Source organism: Sinocyclocheilus grahami, unplaced genomic scaffold (genome assembly GCF_001515645.1).
Source record: "Sinocyclocheilus grahami isolate Dianchi unplaced genomic scaffold, SAMN03320097.WGS_v1.1 scaffold695.1, whole genome shotgun sequence".
NCBI classification, from domain to species: domain Eukaryota; kingdom Metazoa; phylum Chordata; class Actinopteri; order Cypriniformes; family Cyprinidae; genus Sinocyclocheilus; species Sinocyclocheilus grahami.
This window is the reverse complement of record NW_015505874.1, coordinates 39,462-58,513: the sequence shown is the minus strand read 5'-3', so window position 1 is coordinate 58,513 and position 19,052 is coordinate 39,462. Positions and strand designations below refer to the sequence as shown.

The following is a 19,052-nucleotide window of genomic DNA, read 5'->3' as shown; positions in this document are numbered from 1 at the left end:
GCGACGCAGCGAGAGTGAAAAAGCAGAGGTGGTAATTAATATTGCTATTTAAATATGACAGGCTCGTAACTCCTAAGACATGGGAAATACAGTTGCAAATGGACTTTGCTTTTTCATTTGAAATTTGGCAGTCACTGTGCGTTCGCGAAAGCGAAAATGCAAACGGTAATGCAGGATTTGCAATTGCATTTGGATTATGTCACAATTTATGCGTCCACATATTGAAAACGCAATTGAAAATACAATTTGCTATTCTATTTGAAAATTGTCCGGAATATCGTTCCATAGTGTGGCATGTGTGTAAAACAGACATTATTTCATACACTACATAGTCGTGAGATGCAAGAAACACAGACATATGGCAAGAAATCTGTAGACGCCCATAACCCATAACAACAAAAGACAATACTTTATTGAACCTTTTCTGATAAGAAGTGTGCGTTTCTGTCCAGTCTGCTCGTTTTATCGCGTTTAATCACAGCTGTCATCTGTTTTTTGTCTTGCAGTGGTAGCAGATATGCGATCAAATTTCTAATTTGAGGATGTATTACGTCGATTCTGGCACCCAACATCACAACAAGATCATATTTTAAGCTCCTTATGTTACCGAATCTACGCTGGTTTGAATGGGCCGCCTCCAGTTTCCCCTTTGTTTTGCTGACTCCAGCTAGCGCTGTGACGTCGGCTGACCCTAGTTACCTGTGGTTGGCCTGGCCGTGCGTCACTCAGAACACCACAGGCCAATCAGAAGAGAGGCTCATGAATATTAAAAAAATCGACCTGCTCTCAGCAGAGCTCCTGAGAGAGGAGCTGTAAAAATATATTGAGATGGTTTTTGGTACTTATACCGCAAATATATATTCTTAAGGACATCAAAACCTAAAATAAAACTCCAAAAAGGTGTACAATATGTGACCTTTAAACAAACATTGATGTTCCAAAGAGCACAAAAAATACAAACCATCATAAAAATGGTTTTAAACAAACTATCTGTTATGTACAAGCTAATTTTTTCTTTATTTTCTATAAAAATGGAAGAGTGCAGAAACATAACACCTCCTACACCTCAACAAAATATAAAAAATGAATGGCAGACATTTAGGCCAAAGTGGGCGAAGATAAAAATCCTTGTCATTATTTTATCTTTGTTATGGACCCTTTTCACAAGACTGTGATGACACATTTCAATGGTCTTCAGCATCATAAATCCTCCAAAGTTTTTAAAATTTTCATTTTTTTAAATGCATGTACATATATAACACTATATTTTGTATTATATTACTTTTGCATCAAATTACAAAAAAACTAATTAACGCTAATGCGAGGGTGTTTCTAATACTGTGTCTATGGGAGTGACGGTAAATTTCTTTCTTTATTTCTTTCTTTCTTTATTTTTTGAAAGTCATGAAAATATTATCATGGAGGTTTTCTTTTGCTATTTGAACAAATGGGAATGCAATATATATATATATATTCTAACATTTTATATTATTATTATTATTTGTGGTAGTCTCCCATTCACCACTATAGATTTACCCATCTATGACGACTTCCGCTGCTGAGAAACCCGGAAATGTGAAAAGGGTCTATTAAAAAAATAAGACCGTTTGGTAACCCATATTCTTCAAAATATTGTTTTTTTTGTTCACAAGAAAGAAATGAATATAGGTTTGGGACAATGTGAGTGAGCAAATAATGACAAATTAAATTTTTGGGTGAACTATTCCTTTAATGTCAAGCGGCAGCATGTTTAGTACTGTCGCTTTAAGAGCTGCACGCATCCCTTTCTCTCTCAACTGTTTACTTTCATTTTAGACAGCCAACTGTTAAATGTAAACCTTGTGTGTTTTTGACAGTATTAGATGCAAAAACAATCAGATGCGAAAGACAACTTAGTCTAGTAATGAGGCGCTGTTTTAGTGGGTGGTGTGCGCGTGCTTAATGTGTATATGCGCTCAGAAAAAACGCATGTCAGAACAGCACGTGAATTAAATGTTTAATCAGATGCTAATAATGTACTTTTGTGATTGCACATATAAGTGCAGTGTCCCGTGAGTAACTTTACTGCAGAGTTAACATTTGATGTGAATGTATGTCGCATTGTACAGTATACTGATGGCTGCGCCAGAACTGCAGCTGTTATCAGTGTTATTTGAGTATTTTTTTGTACTATTGTAGCATTTATTATTATTTAGCATCGTTTTATTTTAATATTTTCACATTTCCTTTAAATTTTAGCATGCTTTTTAGGATTTTATGTATTTTTTATTATCATTGTTTAAAAATATTTATATTTAGTTTTAATTTATTTTTATTTTTGTTTTAATAATTCTAGTACTTAAACTTAATGTTGCCTTGGTGACTTTAATTTTAGTTCTTAGATTTCAGCTTTATTTTGATTTTATTTATCAGCTTAATTTCAGCTTTTTATTTTATTTTATTTTATTTTTCAATTACCAAAAAAGTTTTTTTCTTTTTTAAAAGTACTTTAGTTACGGATAACAACACTGGCTCTTATACAGTATAGTTGTCTTGACAATAATAACCACCCATTTAAAAAGATTAGAGTTTGTTTTTCATGATATTTTAAGAGGTACATATAATGGTGTATATGCATGTGATTGTATGCGTGTCGTTTCTTTTTCCCTGCGTTCTTTCATCTAATGTCTCTCCTATATGGGCTGAACCCTTTCATTTGATAGTTGACTCGAAAATTTGCAGTATATCAAGTTAGTGACCCACGTGTCATCAGAGGCCGTGCAAAGTCAGTTATTATACCCTGATCAGACGGCATGCAATTATGTTCAGTTTGAACATGTTCTGACTGAAGACGTTATGAAACGAGACATAAACCCTCATCCGAACATCTCATAAATTGTATAGCAAGTCACTTTTCCTTCACTGGCCCTTTCCTTCACATTCCTGAATGTTGATTGTTTCCATAGCAACCACCCCTCGGACCCTTGCGATGGACCATAGTAACGTCCAATCTATTCCTCCTCACTGAACTGCTGTAAACAGCAATTTTCTGAGTCAGTTGTCAGTTTGCCATCTCCTCTCAGCTTTGGTGGCTCACAAATTGCGATGCTTTTTTTTGCATTTCTTCCTCTCTGATTGAGAAGTGTGACGCATTTGTCAGCATGTTGTGTGTTTGTTGGGATTAGTTACTCATCCGCAGTCGGTAAATTCACTGCAGTGGACTTCAGCACCCTGCTTAAACATTATACATAATTTATGTGACAGTCATCTCTGCTTATATCCCGTCAGCAGTCCTGAGCACTCGAGTTCATCTCTTCCGACAGCTGCAGGCTTTTTACTCGCTCAGTCATGTTTTGAGTTTTTGTTGAGTCTCTGACATTTCGCATTAGACACTTTCTCTTTCTTTTTTTCTGTCCTGACCCATCAGAAACGCTTTAGTTAAAATGCTCTAGAAGGAAGAAATTGTTGATGTTTCAGAATGCAAAACCAGGGAGGTCTGAATTTTTTTCTTTTTTATCATTAGTTTTGAATTTTTTTATTTATGTCCATTTAATATTATATATATATAATAATAATTATTTTTTTTATACATTATTTTTTTCATTGCAATATGTGTAGCGTATATTGTATATGCAATATATAGTTTGATATGTGTAAATTATGCATGTCAGCCATTGAATAACCCATTAATACCCTTTTTACATATATTGTAAATATATTATGGAAGTAAAATAGGTTGTGAGAGCAGTTTTATGGTGATGCTTTTATTTTATTTTATTTTATTTTTCCATATAATATTTCTTTATTTCCATACAATACATGTAGTATATATTTCTTAAATAAAATATATAGGATGGTATTTATAAATATATTTATAATTATGCATATCAGCCATTGAAAAACCCATCAATACCCTTTTTACTTGTAAACATATTATGGAAGTAAAACAGGTTGTGGTTATGCTGTTATTTCCTTTTTAAAATTAAATAAATAATTTATTTATAATATGCATATTTATTTCTATATAATATATTATTTATTTCCATATACATTTTTTTTATTTCTATACAATATATGTAGTATATGTTTTCTATATATAAAATATATAGGTTGATATGTATAAATATATTTATAATTATGCATATCAGCCATTGAAAAGCCGTTCATCACTTGTAAATATATTATGGAGGTAAAATGGGTTGTGAGTGCAATTTTATGGCATTAAATGTCATTTATAATAGTCATAACGCACTGGATTGTGTTTAGCTATAGATTAGCTGTTTTGACAGCTTTTTGTCCAGGTGTTCACCTGAATTTGAGTGAATTTCAATTAGGTGTGTATTTAAGAAGAGTGTCTGCATCAGTGACAAAGATTTTCTTTGAGATTTAGTTTCATTTGTTCAAGAGCTGGCAAAAGTCCATGTGAGGTATTTCCTGCTAAATGAATAATTTCACACAAAAGATGGCATTTGATTGCCAATGATGTTGTACGAGAAAATCTCAACGAGCGATTAACATTTTTTTCACCCTGTTAATTGGGGTCACATGCAAAGGCCATATCAGTACCTGTGAATACCTTATGTGTTGGGTTCCTTTTGTTGTAATGTTTTTGATGAATGCTGAGAACCGTGGAAGGAAGTGCTATGAAAATGATATGATAACTGAAAGCACACTTTAAAATAATTGTAAAAAATGTGTAGAAATGTGATTCATGCCTACTGTTTTCTATCTTTTTTTTTTATTTTCACAAAAAATGAGCAAAATGATTACAGAGCAAAATGACTTTAACAGGTGATTTCCTCCTTTTGATGGATTTAAATGAGGAAAATTGTTTTTTTAGACTATTGTGGTTTGAGATTTTCTATGTAGCCAGACCCCCTCGTCATTTAATAAGAGAAACATATTCACCTCCCCACTTTCTCTCAATCGCTCAGACACTTTAGTGTCCATTAGTAAGAATATGAATCACTTTGGCTCTGACTGGTCTGACGGCTTTTTAATCTAGTTTTCTTTTTTCTCATTTGTCTTTTCAAGATCATCTTTTCAACCAAGAAGCACTGATAGAAACCTTCGCTTTCTGCATCGGCCACTTTTGAAACTGCAGAAATAGTTAAAAATGTAAACCGACAGTCATGACAATATTGCATCTAAAAAAGGCTGAGTTTTCTTTTATTTTAGAAATTATTTGAGACTTTCCAAGTATGCAAAATAGAGACAATGAGATCATGATAGAGGCACAATGAATTGAAAGCAGAAGTTAGTTTCTGTCTTTTTATGATTTGGCTGCTAGGTTTCTGTAAATAGATACAGTCAGTTTTGGTCAGTGTTTGGTTTTTCCCTGTTGTTATTTGAGATTAGTGTTATATAACCTAATTGTAGGCAGATCCTGTCCAACGGAGATCCAAAGATGCACACGGGTGTCTTTCAGTGCTGTCAAACGAACAAAACACACAGAGAGAACATCTATTAAATCGGGGTTTTTTTAGATCTGAACTGTGTGTTTCGACAGTATGTAAGTGCAAAAAGTCTCTGTTGCAGTAGGCAATTTAAAGTGTAAAAACTGCATTTAGACTGTTACATGATTTTCTTGCATTTAAAGGCAATAATATCATTAGCTGCGTGCGTCACAGTCATTCTTTTGATGAACTGACCACCTCTAACCTCATTCGATGTCCTAAAATCACAGAGACTTAGAATTCATTTTTTTGTAGTCTCCGAGTCAGACGGGTTTTTTCATCTATTATTCCCTCAACATGAGAATGAGTTGTGAAGGATGTCTATTACATCTCTTCTCATCCTCTCCTTCCCCTTCTTGCCATCTCAGACGGCACTTCACCGTGGGCCAGCTGCACCCCTGTGTGAGGAATGAGAAATATCGACGGGACTGATCTTTCCTGGGGTCATGTTAAATAATTTATGGCAGCTATAAGTTAGTCAGACCTTCCCGCCTGCCACAGGGGCTGCAAGTCTGCCAGCAACTATTTTATGAAGCTTTCAATTCCCATCTATTCAGGGTGTAAAGGATTCCTTTTGTTTGTTTAACAATTAACGTTTAATTTAGTAGTAGTAGTAGTAGTAGTAGTGAATGTGAGGAATGAGAAATATCGACGGGACGGATCTTTCCTGGGGTCATGTTAAATAATTTATGGCAGCTATAAGTTAGTCAGACCTTCCCGCCTGCCACAGGGGCTGCAAGTCTGCCAGCAACTATTTTATGAAGCTTTCAATTCCCATCTGTTCAGGGTGTAAAGGATTCCTTTTGTTTGTTTAACAATTAACGTTTAATTTAGTAGTAGTAGTAGTAGTGAAAATGATGATAATAATAATAATATTTTAAATGTTAAATGTTACATTTTGTATTCTTATTATTTATAAAGCTTTATAAATAATATAAATAATAGTAATGATTACATTTCAAATTTGTATTATTGTTTTGTATTATTGTATTATTTTATATATTTTTATATATTAGGAAATAAGTTATGATTCATATTTGTATTTGATTTTTATATAAAATATTAATAATAATAATAAACATAGCAATAACAATAAGGAACAATGTATAATAATAGGAATTATTTTACATTATTTATAACATTTTGTGTTATTAATAATAATAATAATAATATGCACGATAACAATACGTCCGTCCATTATATTTATCTCGTCTCTAATGCGTTGCATGCCTGTTGCTCAGTGCAGCAGGGATTCTTTCCGAGCGCTTGGATTGGATTCTAACTGCACCGGGATCATTGGTTTTATCGGAATGGCTGTGAGGTGTGAATTGATGGCAGAGTGAGGCCGTAAACATTTTTATAGACAGAGCAGTAAGTCAATACGATGCTCACCTGTGGAAACTGAGCTTAAAATAGACCGATCGTTAGCCATGCACGTCTCCCTTCATGATGTACAGACGCTCCGATTATTTGCCTTGTTAAATTTATATCTGGCTCTGAGCTAGAGACCTGTGATTGAGGATTGTGGGTAATTTCACCCTTGGGGCTCTCGATGCACTTTAGATGCATTGATGATCTGCTGATATATGAGGTGTGGTGTTAGCTCTTGTGATGTTTCAGGAAGAATGCTAGTTTTTATAGCTCAACCAATCCGATTTTAGTACCATATCCATTTGTCTATGTGTACAATTGTTTACAAGAATATTTTACTGATTACAAGTTGTTTTATAAGACATTTTATTTATAAAGCTTTATTTTAAATATAAAATATTTAAAATAATAATTATACTTGTTTATTATTATTATTTTGAAAAACATTTTTTATTATTGTTTATAAAGCTTTATTTTTCAAAGAATAACAATAATAATAAAAATTGTTGTTATTATTATTATTTTGAAATAACATTTTGTATTCTTATTATTTATTATAAAGCTTTATTTTATATATACAATATTTATAATAATAATAATTATTATTTTATTTTACATTTCTAACATTTTATATTATTATTATTATTTTATATATAAAAAGTTATATATAAATGAAAACTATTACTGCTACTTATAGTAATAGTAGTAACAACAATAACAATGTTTTTATTTAATTTATTGATTTTTTTAATTGTTGTTGTTATGATACATTTAAATGTAAAATGAAATGTTAATGTGTATAATATGTTAGAAATACAGTTTATAATGCACCATTTTAAGTGTTACCATTTTATTTTTAATTTACTTTTTTTTTTTCTTATATTACTTTTTATATTTTATTTAGAAAAATAAAAATAATATATAATTTATTTATATATGATATTATTTATTTGTAGATTATTATTTTTTACTTGCATGTTCTCTTCTCTTTCCACAGAGAAAAAAGAAGTGACCCAGAGTTTGGAGAACTATACGTCAAAGTGCCCGGGTGGAATGGAGGTGATCAGCCTTCCTGATGGACTCAAACTTCCTCCTGTTCCTTTCACCAAACTGCCCATCGTCAGGTGAGTGGGCCTTTTGTTGTTTTCCCCTTACATCCCTGTTCCAATACAGTCATGATTTAATTTTGTATGACCATATTCTACTCCTAGTCTGATCTTTACTATTAAATAGGCTGATTTTTGTTTCTGTCCCTTTAAAGATTCCATAGTCTAATATGTCCATTTTCCATGAAAACAAAATGTTTTATTGTTTATTTGAACACTTTTATCTCAATGCCCACTCACTGGGTTTTGATGGTGTATTTCCACAACTCAGTGTGTGAAAAATGATTCATTTGAACTCTGACTGTGGTTTAAAACATTTTTGAAGTTTGTTGGGCTGTGAGCCACAAGAAAGCTGTATGAAAATGAAATATGCAGCTTTTTATTCTCCCCAAATTAAACATTTTAATGGAAAGCACATAACTTCTCGTATCCTTTCATCTGTCCCAAGGAAGCTGCTGATGTTCTTTGTGTGTAGGAAAGAAAGGCCTATAAATGTGTTTAACAGATGTATTTCATAATCCCACCAAGCTAAAGCTGAACATGTTCGCTTGATTGAAGTCTCCATTCCTCTAAGCGCTCCTCTCTGAAGAGCTTGTTTTTTTGATTTTTTGAGTTGTTAAAATTCCTTAATTTATTCTATTAAGGGATATTTAATTATAAAACTTCAGACAAGCTGTGTTTCTCCTGATATTTATCTCCCTCTTCACATGTCGTTAACATGCAATATCTTGCTCGCCAGAATTTACACGGAGGGCGAATTCTAGACATATCTTTAAAAAGTTCCAGAATGAAATCTTGCCGTCTCACAAGAGAGATTGTTGTTTTATAGGAAAGCATAAATGTCAGTATTAAACTGCTGTTTGCTGGTCAGAGATGTTGTTGCTCTGGCAACAGTGTTATGAGACATTTAAGCTCTAAAGCTGAGTTGTTCATGGGGGCAAAAACAAAAGTGTTGTGTTTATAATTTTGTTCAGTGTAAGTTTTAGACTACCGTTAAAAAGTTTGTGGTCAGTAAGATAATACTTTTATTCAGCAAGGATGCATTAAATTGGTAAATAAAAGTGACAGTTTTAGTTCTTTTGGACTTTATATTTGTCAAAGAATCCTGAAAGGAGTGTTTCACGGTTTTCACAAAAATATAACGCATTGCAAATGAGCATATTAGAATGATTTCTGAAGGATCATGTGACACTGAAGACTGGAGTAATGATGCTGAAAATTCAGCGCTGCATCACAGGAATAAATCATATTTTTAAATATATAAAAAAATAAAACGGTTATTTAAATTGTAGTAATATTTCACAATATTACCGTTTTTACTGTATTTATGATCAAATAATTTCAGGCTTGGTGAGCAGAAGAGACTTCTTCCAGGTCCTTTCTGCTTACTCAATATGTGAAACAGGCCTAACCCTCTCTGTTTTTTGATTGATTTTTAGATCCGTTTCTCTGCTGAACCTGCCAGTGAGTCTACGTCCTCATAAGGTGAAAAGTCTTCTGGGACAGGGCATGTCCAGCGCCAGCCCATTCATCTACTCTCCAATCACGATCCACAGCAGAGGAGACGAGCGCTCAAAGAAGATCGGTGAGTAGTTTTTCTTCTCAGATCTCTCTTAAACTTCCTCTGTGTGAGTTATTGTTTTCTCTGAAACTTTAATTACGGTATATTAGCATGATCTTTGAGTTTTAACCTCACACACTGTTTATGTGGGGTGGTATTGCTCTGATGGGCTTTCGCAGCAATCTTAATTACTGTTTAAAAGATTCTAAACTAAACACACACCATTGTGTTTCCACGTGGTCTATTCGATTCATGTTTATGACAGGTGCTGTCATTAAGTTGTCTCTTTCCCTGTTGGCAGTCGGAGGTGGCTGGAAAGAGATGAAGTGTTTTCTGGATCTCTTAAGCAGCATCACATGGCACAGGCTCTATTATTTATAGACTTATTAAGACAAATAGCAGAACACTTGTACTGTGATAGTATTTCATGGTAATACCATGATTCTTTGATATATATGTCACAGTTTCATATCATATTAACATGGTACTCCCAGCAACTTCTAGTAGTTTCAAGTGTGGTACTTCAAGGCATGCCATGAGGTACCATAGTAGTTGACTATAATTATCATACAGTACCACGGTATATATCAAAGTATCATGGTACAGTTCGGCAATTACTATAGTACTTTTGATAATTATATGTGACCCTGGACCACGAAACCAGTCTTAAGTCGCTGGGGTATATTTATAGCAATAGCCAAACATACATTGTATGGGTCAAAATGATAGATTTTTCTTTTATGCCAAAAATCATTAGGATATTAAGTAAAGATCATGCTCCATGAAGATATTTTGTAAATTTCCTACTGTAAATATATTAAAACTGCATTTTACTGATTAGTAAAATGCATTGCTAAGAACTTCAGTTGGACAACTTTAAAGGCGATTTTCTCAATATTTCGATTTTTTTGCACCTTCAGATTCCAGATTTTCAAATAGTTGTATAAAATATATATATAAAAAAAACAAATATTGTCCTATCCTAACAAACCATACATCAATGGAAAGCTTATTTATCAGCTTTCAGATGATGTATAAATCTCAATTTTGAAAAATTGACACTTAAGACTGGTTTTGTGGTCCAGGGTCACATATTTAGATTTTATTATATTCCTATACCATGGGATTTTCATGCAGTACCATGATACTGTGATAGTTTGATATACATTGTAGTATTTAAATGGTATTTGCATGTACTCCAGGAATTTCATGGTACTTTTTGCTACTTGTTTGTAGTTGTGCTACTCTGAGGTACTTCAACAAATACAATGATGATACCATGGTATTTGAATATGATAACTGTCTATATCAAAATACCGTGGTACTGCAAGTTTATCAGATGTTAATACTGTGGTACTTTGAAAAAACCCATAGTACTGTTTAGTACTATTAGTGATGGTATTACCATGGTACACTGATATTTGCCATGGTATTTTTTGACTACCAATTGTTTTATATACCTTACACCTGTTATTACTGGTTAATATAATATAAAATAATAATATAATATAATATATGCTGCATATCCAGAAAACATGGTTTTTACTTTTTGATACTTTTTTGAAAATTATTTCCTGTCAGCTTTCATGTCAAAGATATATCACTCTAATAATCGTTCACTCAGTCTTCATGTCAGTAAAATGTCTATTTATAGTTCAAGCTCCTCCAGATTCATATTAAATTTATAGACTGTATCTAATCTCTCACTCTGGGCGTAACTTTCTTGAGTTCTATTGTTTTGTTGTGGATTTTTTGGGTGTATTTTTGGATCGTAGGGGCCCTGAGGAACTGGCAGGAATCTTATGAAGACAGATGGCTGTTCAGTGTGAGGTTGCCCCGACTTTTCAAACAAATCATGTTGTATAAGAGTCAGATGGCTGTTTCCAGCCTGTCTTATTTCATTCTGCCAAAACCCACCAACGTCTGCTGCGAGTGCCTGTTTTTATTTATTTTTTTTCATGTGCTATCCCATGACCACTTGGATACTCCCAATGGTCCTGATTTCACTCTCAATTACGTCGGAGCGGTTAGTCAACTGCTTCCGTCACGGGTCGTGGTTAGTCACAGGTGGGCGGGGAGAATCGACACAGGTGGGCACTTTCCTGAAGACTTCGTCTTTCTGCTGTTGAAGCGAGGTTTAGAGTTGCCTCAATTTCCGGTTGATTACACCAGCATCTAAACGTCAAGAGATAGTTTTCCCAAGAGGGATGGAGGGAGCAAGAGAATGAAAAGACGAGGAAATTCACATTCAAAACCGAATCATTCTAGTAGTTTACATAATTGAATAATTTCCAATCAGGGTTAAATTAGTGCCACGTACTTCCGCTTTTGAGTGCGGCTTCACTGAAATGCCACTTGGATTTGTTTGGCTTTGGCTTCAATGGAATCAGTCAGATCCTGCTTCATTTTCTTTTAAAAAATGTCAACGTATTTGCCTTTTAAGTGGCTTTTGCAAGTCAAGCAGCACTGTTTTTTTTTATTCTTTATGCTTATTATTAGTACACCGTGAAAGACATTATCGGACTACAAGAAAATAGTATTTCAGTTTTTCTACGAAATGTAATGTCTAATTCAGTGTGTTAACTTGCTGTTTCTTTGTAGTTGCTTGTGAATTTTACCAGCAATTTCTGAGTGAAAATTGTCTCTATACCAGTTTTTTTTTCAGTGTAATTTAGGGCTGGGCGATATGACGATATTATCGTATATCGACGATGTCGCATAAGTATCGCGATGTCGATGTCAACAGTCAGGTAACAGACGATTATCGACATCAAAAAACAATGACAAATGATAAACCTAGTAAGGTGCAAAAAATATTTTACATAGCCCCATAGTCTCCATACAGGTCTTTTTGCATGCAAGAATTAAATAATTTAGTAGGAGGGTTGGGAATCGAAAAGCTATTCCAATTTCGGGAATCAGGTCAGATGCAGGTCAGGAATCAAATTACTTGTTATAAAATTGCGTTTCGTTTCTGCTTCTCGATTTCTGTATGCGCATTTATTGTGATTTCAAAAGATTCAACTGCAAGAAGACGAAATAGAACTCACTTCTGCACTTGTGCGCTGTTTTCTGTGCTGCGCACACACACACACACACACGCAAAGCGCACGCACAAAAGCCCCTCTTATATACGCAAAAACTGGACTGAGCTCTCTTTCTCGCATTCTTACACATTCAAATGGACAAATACACACAGAATTATATCAAAATGTCCCATAAATACAATCGGTTATGTCTTAAGTGAACGTAAAGAGTTGAGAAAGAAAACAAGGGTGTATTGGATCGGTGCATTGACAGCAGCCGCTGCCGCCAGTCATTAATGTTAATCAAAGAACAAAAGAAAAGAAAATTCCTCACTGATCTTGACTGAATCACTTTTGTAACTTTTTTGTAAGTTTATATTTTATTTGTCTGTTGTTCGGCGCCGACTACTGTAATGGGAACGTGCATCTGTGTATGCGATTATTTTGGAGATGCGTTCCAATATAATTTATCCTTATTAAAGGCACAATATGTAATTTTTTGCCGCTAGAGGGCGTGTATTCAAAATAAACAAAGAAGCAAAGGCGTAGTTTGATGACGCCGTGACTGAGTGTGGAATCATGGGAGTTGTCGTCTTCATCCCCACAGCCCATGCAATCCGACGGGACTCGGGCACAAATCATGTTCATGAATGAGCTAATGATTTATTAACGTAGTAGAATGAAGCAGGGTGAGGCTGAAAGCCGTCGAAGCGAAACGAGGCCCCTGAAAACACATGGCTCGAAAGCAGTGGAGCCTTTATCATGCCACAGTCGACCGCTTCCGCTCCTTCCGGTCGTGCGTATGTGGGGGGAAAAAAAGCAGTGCTGTTTTATCATACTAGATACATTTGAAAGTTCTGTTATAATGCTACTCTGTGCGGTCGTCACCTGTCTAATAAAACGCATAACATATTAAAGCGTCTTTGGGAAATCGAGGGGTTATGACGTCATTGGCAGGCGACACAATAACACTATGGACACGGTCCGTGTCACTAGTTAAAATTGCTTATTTCTCTGGATTTAAACATTCTTCGAAACATTTGGGATAATGTAAGTACACAAGTCAGCAAAATATATAACTCTGTTCTAGTGGTTTTTGGCTATTTTAATAAAAAAATCTTACATATTGTGCCTTTAAGGGTATAGGCCTATTCTATTTTGATCTGCAGTTTAATAAAAGTTAAACAGAAAACAGACAAAAAGTAGCACTCCATGTGTTTCTGAATATTTATTTAAACAGACTGTATAATGATGAAAAACCACAAACATGACAGGTATAATTAAAATACGCAAATTCCTTCAGCGCACATTTCAGTGCAAAATTTTTTACAGATTTTTTAGACCGTGAATACAATATAATTATTTTAATTAAGCTGAGATATAGCACTATAAATTCTTAATTCATTTGCAACAAAACTATAAAGTTTTGTTGTAAACGGATGAAGCCATTATAGGTTTCTCAGCTCGCCCCTCAAAATGCACACGTTCAGTTTCAGCAGCCCAACACTGAATATTATATTGTGGGCGTTGTATTTTGATTAATAAAATAAAAATGATAAAAATTACAATGCAGAAATTAAATTTAAATGACCCTGCTTCTAAATAAAGAAAGCAGTTATTTTTATTTAGTTAAAAACGGGCCAAAAGAAACCTCCGAACTAGAAGGCTACCAGAAAGGAAAAAATTAGTTTTTAATCCCTGCATGATTTTAGTCATCATACATGATAAATATCAAATACGTTATAACTTGACTACAAGTTTAAAAACAACGCTGCAGTTGTTATAATTAAGGAAATTAAACTTACCATCATGAAATGTGTCTACACAGGCAATAATGCCAAAAAGAAAGAGAAACATCGGCATATTTTATTCAAGACATTATTATAGGCCTATGACATCAACATGCATTTATCATTCTTACAATCACCGCCAGAATGTCTAACTTCACCATGATGAACTTAAAATTGAGTTCTATTATTTTTCCTCAACAAAAACGAAATTCATTTCAAACACAAATTTGATAAGAATAGAGGGGAAATTATTAGCAACACCAAAATAACAGCAAAGCTAATATTTTCTGTTAGTTTAAGCACAAACTAAGAAAAGTAAAACCAAACTTTGTGGCAATAATTAAGACCAAACTGAACATGGTGTGTGTTTATGGTGCATGTCGGCAATGTTGTCTCGGCGGGGGCGGGCGTGGTGGAGGTGGGGCTTAGGTAGACAATATTATCGGATATGGCGATATTTTTAAAGGCGATTATCGATAAGATATTTTTGACACATCACCCAACCCTAGTGTAATTTATCATATGATTTTTGCCTAGCAGGCGATAAGACTGGTGAAAAAAATCTTTAACATCAGATATGACTTAGCTCCCTGTCTGTTTTCAATGGTGATGCTCTACAAATGTGAGTGACTCTTATGAGCAGATTCTTGAATCATTCAGAGAGATTCACAAGATGCCAGTTTGAATCAGTCTGATGAATCTTTACCTAATGAACTAACTACCTGGCTGTGTCCGAAATCGCCCCCTATACCCTCATTCACTATTCCCTACATTAGGTCACTAATTCAGTTCACTAGAAGGAGTGAATGAAAACGAGTAGTGAATTCAGACCCTGTCTGCACCGGAAGGAATGCCGCTTTTGCATAGTTTGTGCTTGCTGTTTATTAATCATTTGAAACTAGCAAACTAGCAGCTCCAGTAGTAAGATTAAAGGATTTATCTTGAACTCTGTCACGGAAATTATGTATAAACCCTAATCAAACAATTTAACAATCAATTTACAATGAATTTATACCCGTGTTGTACGTTATGCTGTACGCCGTGGATGAGCGCTTTGTAAAAATGAACGGATTGATTATTCAGCTGCAGGCGCCATCTTCTGGCGAGATGCGGGAATTCATTCGACGCGTGACTCTCACTGTGCATTATGGGCATTCTCTAGCCGTTGAGGGTGCACCAGTTGTACACTCGTTTTTGCAGTGCATTGTGGGATTGAATGAGTGCACTCGAGAACGTCCACTATGGTTTCGGACACCACTAAAAATGGCTGTTCCCTCAAATAGTGCCCTATTTAAGGGTATAGGGGGCAATTTCGGACACAGCCACTGACTCTTATGAGCCGTTTCTTTAATGAATTGTTCAAAATGATTCACAAGATACTAGTTTGGATCAGCCTGATGAATGCTTTACAGAATGAACTCACTGAATCTCACTGACTCACTCACTGCAAGTTTTCATTTTGTTCAGTGATGAACGTATCGAAATGAAGTCATCATTTACATTTTTGTTTTGGTCCATATAATAAAAGGACCTTTAGCGTTTTTCAAAATCAATTCTTTTGTGAAAGTCATACAGGCTTGGATCAACATGAGAGTGAGTAAATGATGACAGAATATTTATTTTTGTCTGAACTATCCCATTAAGGTTCTTGAAATCTGAATTAGTATTTTTACTGGATGTTGTTCATGTGAAAATGTGTTAAAGATATGTTTTTCTTTGTAATAAATGCCACAGACTCTACAGAAAATAGTTCTTCACGTCACAGTCGTGACAGGACGTCACCACTCTAGTATTCCTCCAACACAGGGATCGTGTCTCAAATTACTCCTCGAAGTCCCATTTTCCTCAAAGTCATTTGTTTCTTGCTTAACGGCTCCCACGCACTTTCCTGTGTGAAACAGGGCTTGTAAACGAGCCGCATTACACGATCCTCCTTCTTATTTGATTGGTACGAGCCCGCTTAATAACTTCCCAGAATGCCACAGGCAGGAGGGGATGTGTCACGCCTGTCTAGGGGTAAGCCGAGCACCCAAGGCTAACGGCTCTGAGTCACACACTTTCCCTGACAGAAAAATCTTTGGGGCGATGAAAAATGTCACTTGTTTGTTGTTTTTCCGTCAAGGCTCCATTGGTTTGAATATTTTATGTGGTGATGACGCTCCGCTGCCCCGCACAACTCAAAATTTGGCCACCCAGGGAAACCTCCCCGGTTTGATTTGAGAACCGAAAAGAACATGGTTGCATTGATTTTGGATTGTGTGTCTGTTTCTCACTCTGTGGTGTTGATATGTAATCTAGTTAGTGCGTGTTTGTGCCGAATCAACTATAGATGGTGTTTTTTTTGCTGTTCTGTTGCTCTCTCGTTCTTGTCAGAAAGCAGTCTGACTCACACACACCAGATGTCTCTGGAGAGAAGACCTTTATCAAAACGAACAGCCTCCACAAACACACACACACAGAGGCAGGGGTTGCGTGAGGTACATTTAGTCGTGCATTAACTAATTCAACAAGGTATATGTGCATAATTGTATTTGACTGATGAGACTGAAGTAGGAAATGTTTTTGAAGCATTTGCCAAATTATTTTGAGAATTTTTTTTCTTGTGTGCAACTTGAACGGGGATGAGGGAAATCGCAAATAAATGATCAATTCTAGTTCCATTAATGATTCAGGAAGAAATATTGGGGAGAAATGCAATTCCTTTGCCAAATTATGAGAGAATTCCATTTAAGCAGTTCTTGTAGAAAGTGCGGAAAATTTTTAATGACTTTTCATTGTCTTTTTTTGGGGTGGCATAAGTATAATCCAATAATTGGCCTTCTGTGGAACACAAAATAAGATATTTTGAAAACTATTTTTCCATATAATTAAAGTCAATGGGGATGTAATGCCATTTTGGGCATTTTTTGATTCAGTAAAACCTGGCTCATCAGAATAACTTGTTTTGTAATATTGATTCTATAAAAACAACCAGCATGAATGTTTTTTATTTGCTAAAAATACTGACTCATAAGAGTCATAACAATCTTTTGTTTGAGAATCAGAAATGTCTTTGATTCACTAAAATGAACCAGCTCATAAGAATTCAGTCATTCTAAAAGGTTTTCTAATCCCAAAAAAGAACCCATTCATAAGAATCATTTGTTCAGGAATCTGGAATGTTTTTGATTCACAAAAAAGAACCGGCTCATGAGATTCAGTAATTCTGAAATGTTTTTAAAATGGGTCAAATTAAGTGGCTCATAAAAGTCTCTTCTTCAGGAATGTTTTTATTCACTTAAATGGGGTGGAAGATACTGGTTGCTCTTTATATCATGCTGTTGATTATTTAGTGTGTTTTACACTCCTGGCTGTGCAAAAAAGAAATCCTACTCGTATGTCCCAGTGGTCCTGCGTGTACTACAGTACATTATTTTCTTGCAGCGTTTAAACTCTAAACCCTGTTGTTTACACACCTGTGATTCAGTCTTTCAGACAGCCCACAGCTTTCTGGAGTGAAGCCATCGGTTCGGCCCAACACGAATCTCGCACCTTCATCAAAATACAATTTCAGGAAGTTCCATTGGAATCTTCTCAAGCTTTGTCTCTCTAGTGCGTTGCTTTTTAGAAAGTTTGACAGTCACCCTCACAAAAGCTGCCCTTGCGAAAGCTTCCGTAAATTTTCGGGCATCTTGGTTCTCTGGACAGAATGGAGAGTGAATTGTCAGCACTGAGGGGCATTTAGCATTTCGACGCATTTGTCTCCTCCTCTACCTCTCTCATTTCTTCCTCTGATCAGATAAACAGCCGCCTCTGCTCATCTGTCCAGCGCCGCAGCTGCAGACTAACAGAATATTTAATGCTCTGTGTAGTGCTTTGCCTTCCACGTCAGATTCTATAACCGAGATTGATGTTTGCTGTAAAATAAAGGGGCTTATATAACAGGAGATGGGTTTTCCTATAATTGCACAGGCGGAGAATAGGTTTCGAGGCCGCCAAGTTCTGCCTGATTCTGTTTGCATCTTGAATCATAAAATGAGAGCGATGCCTTTCTTGGCTACATAGGAAAGTCTTACCAACAGAGGGAGGGGAGTTTAGGTCTCTCTTGACGTAAAGTCAATTTTTTTATCTTATGGAGTGTGTGGAGTTTTGTGAGGTTAGTGATCAAAGTCGCCGTGTAAATCGTCTCCTCGAAATGCCATCGATTTTAAATCGAGAGATCATTCTTTCTGCAGACTACAGTGCTCGATAAAAGCACTAAACATAAGTAGGCTTCTTTAATTTATAATAAAACAAATACAATTTATGTATTTAAAGATGTTTTGAGACTTATTGTGACTTTTGTTTAACTGTAACTAAAGCAGAATTCATAGCAACACACACCATGCTCACTAAGGGTGCATTTATTTGATCAAAAATACAGTAAAAACAGTAATATTGTGAAATACTATTATAATTTAAAATAGCTGTTTTCCATTGGAATATATTTTAAAATGTAATTTATTCCTGTGATGCAGAACTGAATTTTCAGCATCATTAATCCAGTCTTCAGTGTCACATGATCCTTCAGAAATCATTCTGTGTTGATTTGGTGAAAGATTTTGTCTTATTATTATTATTATTATTATTATTTTATGATTATTAATGTTGATAACAGTTGTCCTGGATATGCATGTATGTATGTATATATATATATATATACAGTAAAAAAAAACTATCATGGTTTCCAAAAACAATAAAAAAAAAAAATATATATATATATATATATATATTTTTTTTTTAAT

The 19,052-nt window shown here is 34.8% G+C and overlaps 1 protein-coding gene across 1 annotated transcript in view; it reads left to right on the top strand.

Annotated features, from left to right (window-relative positions):
• The window catches only part of LOC107559663 (trafficking protein particle complex subunit 9-like), a gene marked incomplete at its 3' end in the record, with an annotated part of 86,581 nt that overhangs the window by 35,401 nt on the left and 32,128 nt on the right, over window positions 1-19,052 (top strand). The window contains exons 10-11 of the mRNA XM_016243563.1: window positions 7,804-7,930; window positions 9,352-9,497. Of these exons, the coding sequence (XP_016099049.1) occupies window positions 7,804-7,930; window positions 9,352-9,497 (273 nt within the window). The remainder of the gene's footprint in view (window positions 1-7,803; window positions 7,931-9,351; window positions 9,498-19,052) is intronic.